At 50.5% G+C, this 5,835-nt stretch overlaps 1 protein-coding gene across 1 annotated transcript in view; it reads right to left on the bottom strand.

Annotated features, from left to right (window-relative positions):
• The window catches only part of MYO15B (myosin XVB), a 43,789-nt gene that overhangs the window by 37,411 nt on the left and 543 nt on the right, over positions 1 to 5,835 (bottom strand). The window contains 1 exon segment of the mRNA XM_019472105.1: positions 5,300 to 5,473. Within this exon segment, the coding sequence (XP_019327650.1) occupies positions 5,300 to 5,473 (174 nt within the window).

Here is a 5,835-nt window from a genome sequence, read left to right as displayed (position 1 = left end):
CCCGGAAAATTCAGGGACAGGGAAGAAAGCTAAACAGGAAACTTTGTGGCACGCTGCAAGACAAACACAGGGCCCAGGGGCGCACAGAAAGGCACGCGGAGGGTTTGGGGGCAATTCGAAATGTGAGCTGAGGGTCTCGGGGGGGGCTCCGGAGCGCGGGCAGAGCCTTGGTGCACACCAGAGGGGCCACGCGGCAGGCCGTAATCGACTTCAGCCACAGCAATTAATCTAAAAAGCAGGCGCTACACCTTTCCCTTTTCACATACGCATATCTGGTACAGCGTCTTCCAGTGCGCACGTGTGGTGGGCGGGCGGCAGCACCTCGATGCAGACGGAGGGCAGAAGGGAGCCGGGGCAGCCGCACTGGCGAGGCCCGGAGACCTACGGACAGGGGCGAACGCCCTCGGCCCCTCACCGAGGTGTGAAGCCACGGAGGCAGCAGAGAGGGAGACCGGCTGCGGTACCGCCCTGTGGACACCGGTCTCGCTGCTCACGCAGATGTGCAGACAGCTGACAGACAGACGAGCCTTTTTCTTTTTGCAGCGCGGGTTATGACACCATCTCCCTGTAATTCCCCCTTTTATTCAGTCTGTGTTCAGAGAGTGGCAGTTAAAACTCACTGGGCAGCAACTGAACATTTATTTCTCCCTAGAGTTCTGGACAGTGTTTTAGCAAAGACCATAGCTTGAAAGTGCATGTGTAATCTCTTGTGTTTATCACTTTGTATTGTAGCCCTGTCTTTCCTTCCACCACTCAGGAGGAAAACCCCTCCGTATTTAAAATTTGTTTGAAGGGGATACTAAACAGAGTACACAGCAATCAAATGAAACTGGGGGAAGGGAAACAAAGACCCTGATATAACTCTCCCAAAAGAGGGGAACAGCTCTGGGCATGGCCAAACTACACCCCAAAAAACGGGAAAGGGATGCCACGATACTGCTAAGACCCATGCCCCAAAGCTGCAGAGACCCGAGAAGACCCCTGCACCACCTGAAACACGGTAGTAACATGACGGGGACAGCCCTGCAGACCCCCAAATGCCCCCCACACACACTATGAACAGAGCCCATAGGTGAGGAGGAAAAGCCCCAGCGGCCATCCCGAATGTCCCAGAGACTTCGATCAAGTCCCAGAAAGACCACAGCATCCTGCAAGCCCACGGCAGGCCTCCAGAACAGCTCCACTGAGATGACCAGAGCACCTCGGGGTCCCCAGGCGTGGGGAGGCTGCCTGGCTGGGTCCTTACTGTGTTCCCTAATGAATCTAACGACAGCTGCATTAACTGAGAATAAAGTGCAGCCAAGGGCTAGCTTGTGCTTGTCTTCCTGGGATGGGAACAGGGAGTGCAGGGCGCGGTGCCTCAGGAGCATCCGTCCCCTGCCGGGTCTTTGACGGTCTGTGTCCGCATCCCAGCGGCATGGGGCCATCTACCCTGTTTCCCTGCGGTGTGGGACCAATGGCACACAATTCTCCACGGGGCACCAGGAGGTCAGGGCTGAGGCAGAGGGGGGTAAGAGACATCCAGGATTGAGGGGGAGCCTGCAAGTAGGGATGATGCGGTATAGTTTGGGGGTGGTATCAGGGCATGGTTTGGGGGGGTGGGTTTGGGGGCACTGGGGTTCTGGGATGGGGCTCAGGACAGTGTTGGAATCATTGGTGGTCTTGGGGCGGGGTTTGGGGCTTTTGGTCCAGGCCTGGGGGTGTTTTGAAGTCCTGGGACTTTGTGGGTTGATGGTGGGTTTGGGGCAGGGTTTAGCAGCTGTAAGGGAGTTGGGGGCTGGTTTGAGGGACGTCTGCAGAGCCTTTGGGCAGAGGGCTTTTGCTGGCAGCATGTCAGTGTGGCAGTCCCTTCATAGAGCGGTGCTGCTTTCGTGCAAATGCCAGTGCCTTGGGTGCCTTGTGTGGATGTCAGAGTTCCAGGAGGAGCCACTGGGGACCTCGTGAGTGACCCTCCATGCCTGAGAAGCCATTGGAGAGGAAAATCCTGCACCCTATATTCCTTCAGATCCTCCTGCCTTTCCCCTCCCTCCCTGTGTGCCCCAGACCAGACAGCCCAGCCCACACCTCGCCACACTCCAGCTACACTCACCCCCCACGTGCCTAGCACACGGGTTCTTTCTTCACCAATGAGGCCAAGGCTCAGCATAACCCCAAATTCTCTCCAACTTTACCAACTTCAGTAGTCACGGCACTTAGCTTTTCCTCTGTTTCAAACCTTCCTTGCTCTTTCCTTTCTTCCTAATGCTCCTAGGCTCCTTCTACACTTACGTGCTTCTTTAAAATATCACTAAAATCAACAAATCAGGTCAAGCTGCGTCTCTTCAAGTTGTTGTCTCTTCAAATGTTGAGTCCATTAATTTAACCTATTTTCAGAGTACTTTTCCAAAGCTTTAACTGTGGTTGATGGAACCACTTCTCTTCACATTATGCAAAGCTACATTCATCTATTACTTGAACAGAAACTGTTTCTTCTAGTTTGGACCCCCTTGAGGGCTCCATGCCTCTGGCCGAGCAGTATTGGGGCATACATCCCATTCCCCTGTGGCATGGGACTGAGGGTGCACAGATGTCCCCGCGAGTGCCAGAAGGCCAGAACCAGGTGGCAGAAGGAGGTTGGAGACATCTAGAGTCATCTGGGGCCTGCAGGCAGGGATATGGGTAGTTTCTGGGTGTTGGGGCAGGCTTTTTTACATTAGTTGCCATGACTGAAGTTAAAAGCAAGAGGAAAATATACCCAAATGGAAGAAATAAAAGAAAATGGATCCAGTTTAAAAGCACCTTCATCTTCAAACAAGAGAAACCCTATTTCTATTGATGAGGCTTGATGTATTATTAATAATATTTTAACAGTGATCATGCTTAATAGACCACTGACATATATTGTAACATCTCCATATGGAATATACGTGTGTACATATACATTTTTTTTTTATATATATATATGTCTGTGTGTGTGATACTAAGAGCCACAAGAGCTACAAGACATTAAGAGCTACAAGAAACCAAGTTACTACCTCGTGTAGATGATATTCCAGTGACTGGAGCTACAGAAGATGCGTGAGAGAAGTTTTAAAAGTAAGAGATCAACTTGAATAAGTCACAATTACTGCAACCCCCTTTTAATTACCTGGGTGTTGTAACTGGGGAAACAGGAAGCCAGATACCTAGAAGAAAGATTAAAGTCTCATATGAAATAAAGACTCCTGCTAATCAATCCCAACTTAAAACAGAGTTCAGAGATTTTAATTTCTTATGGCAGCATATCCATGTGTGCATTAGATATCCTCATGTGCTTATATAGTAACTTTGTTATTTCATGCTTTTCTGTAGACATTGAATTTTACTGTATGTTTTTGAAGAACGACAGATGTTACCACAACTGCATTGATAAGCAATGGCTGACAAAGTTATAATGCCACAATGGAGACTCTGAGGCAAGACTGAGGAGCTGAGATACATGGCCTGCCAGAAGAACATTGCTCAGCAGCGACTGCTAGCCTTCAGTTATAGGTACTGTGCATACGTCTCTCATTCTGTCAGACTTGGAGACATTTTCAGCAACTGCAGAAATTTCTCACTTGGTTCTATGCTCTATAGTAATAATTAGGTTTATTAACTGTGTTAGTTATAGACATTTAGCAAACCACATAACGGCCATGCACTGCCATAAAGAACTACAAGCGACTATGCTCAGACCTTTAGCGGTCATCACGAGGCAAGACCAGAGGGGAGAAGGCAAGTGACTCCGGTCCTGATCAGAAAGCTTGAGTGACAGGTAGCTCTGCAATATCCTTGCCGGAGCCGTGAGTAATAACCCATGATTTGCAAACTACCAATGGAAAGGGGGAATGCTGACCCGTAGCCAGCCTTTGGTAGACGACATTGCAAGACACCACACTGTTCCCTCTGTATACCCACATCTACACTTTTTCGTGAAAATCAAGGGCATGGAAACTCTCTTACTCAGCTGTGATCAACAGTTCTGGTCCTATGTTCAGCCTGCCCCCTACTGCAAAGGCCAAGACCGTAGAACAAAAATGTTTCCATTTCCATACCAGCACTGCAGCTTCCCCCACATGTACAAGGTTATGTGCCTAAGGAGAAATCAACAAAGCTTGCCCTCTTATGAACACAAGCAGAACCCACTGCCTCTGCCACTGTGCCCTAAACCTTCATTGCCTTAAGTAACTCAATATGACCTACACAATCCACATCTCAATCTGTACACGTGGTCCAACACCCCAATTAATAGAACACTGCTTCCTCCCCTGTCTCTGGCTGCCTGCCCTCGTTTGAGCTGCTCTTGTGTACTTCTGCTACTAGTTCTGCCCAGCCCATCGGGACACCCCCAACTCCAAGGCTACACTGTGCACTCCCTAATAAATACACCAAGGAGAACACTACTCTTACTTTCTCCATTCTAGCACATATACCACACCATAGCTCTTCCTCTCAGCATGGGAGATTACAGGGAACCATGATTATCTCAGCACTGCTGCAGGCCAAATCACAGGGATCACATGCGTGACAGGGAGAAAAACAGCCAAAGCCTCCCAATGTTCAGTACAAAGATCCCTTCCAGTTTTGAGTCTGCAGTGCTCTACAAGCACTTCCCATGCAAAATCAACACATACTCACACCCATTTTCCATAGAAAACTGTGATACCACATCCTGACACATAAAACGTTTTGCTGATATTTGATCCCTCTCTACGCAGCAGGATTCAAACCTTGATAGTGCAGGGAGGAGTACACTACACATGCCACCCATCTGAAGAGGGGTGAGATGGTCCCATCAGCTTCCTAACGCAGGCATTCTCTGACTCACCCTTCCCTGTGCACTTACACTGCAGGCTCTTAACAACCACCCTCCACAGAAAAACATGGGTATATGTGTTCCCATGTAGCCTAGTCCTCCTGCTCAGATCCTACTTCTTACCTCTGAGGAGCATGCTGCAGCTCCTGCTCGACAGGCAGCTGTAGCTTAGGCCTTGGCACGCAACACAGGGATCACTGCCCACATGGTTGGGTCTGCACCACCACCCAGGCAGAATGATCCAGAAAACCCTGCATCTCAGTAGCATTACTGGCAGGAAGCAAGTATCTCCAAGATGCAGGCTTATGCATTTCATTCACTTTCAGGACACAGAAAAATTCCTCCATGCAGGACGGCACGTGAAACAACTGGAAGGGTACTCAGAGACTCTTTGCCTAGAAACCTACCGCGACTTTACTTTCCCTCCCTCTGCCACCCTACACCTCTGCCACACACACTCCTCAACGCTCCCAGCCCTTTTACATCACAGTCCACTGCCAGCTGCAGCCCAGCCCCGCTCATGCCAGCAGCTGGCTTCATAATCCATCCCCCCACTTGCAAGTGCACTCCCCTGCTTGCCATAAGAGAAGGCAACCTCGAATTGTCCAATATAAGATGACCACTAGCCTGCCAAAGTCGTGCTTTCAAGGGGCGTTGCTGCAAGAAAAGGAGAAAACATGCAAACAGAAACGTATTTTCTCACCACCCCTTGAATGTTGCCAGGGATGGGGCATCCACCACCTCTCTGGGCAGAGAGGCGGGACGGAACCTCTCCTCCTCCACTGTAGCAGAGGGAGGTGGTTCCTCCGCCCCACAGCAGGCCGCAGAGGAGATCCCAACACTCCTCCCCAGCTGGAATGACACGTTTTTCCCCTGAAATTTGCGGGGTCATGACTCAGACTTTCTCCCTGGCGCCCCACGGCCAAACGAGCACTCCCCGGAGCCCAGCGCAGCCGGAGTACCTCTCCACCGCAGTGACCCACGCCGGGACGACGACGACGACGACGACGCGCGCACCC

This window comes from Aptenodytes forsteri, unplaced genomic scaffold (assembly GCF_000699145.1).
Source record: "Aptenodytes forsteri isolate BGI_AS27 unplaced genomic scaffold, ASM69914v1 Scaffold243, whole genome shotgun sequence".
NCBI classification, from domain to species: Eukaryota; Metazoa; Chordata; class Aves; order Sphenisciformes; family Spheniscidae; genus Aptenodytes; species Aptenodytes forsteri.
Note: the sequence above shows the minus strand (reverse complement) of the source record. Positions and strands in the feature narration are given on the sequence as shown.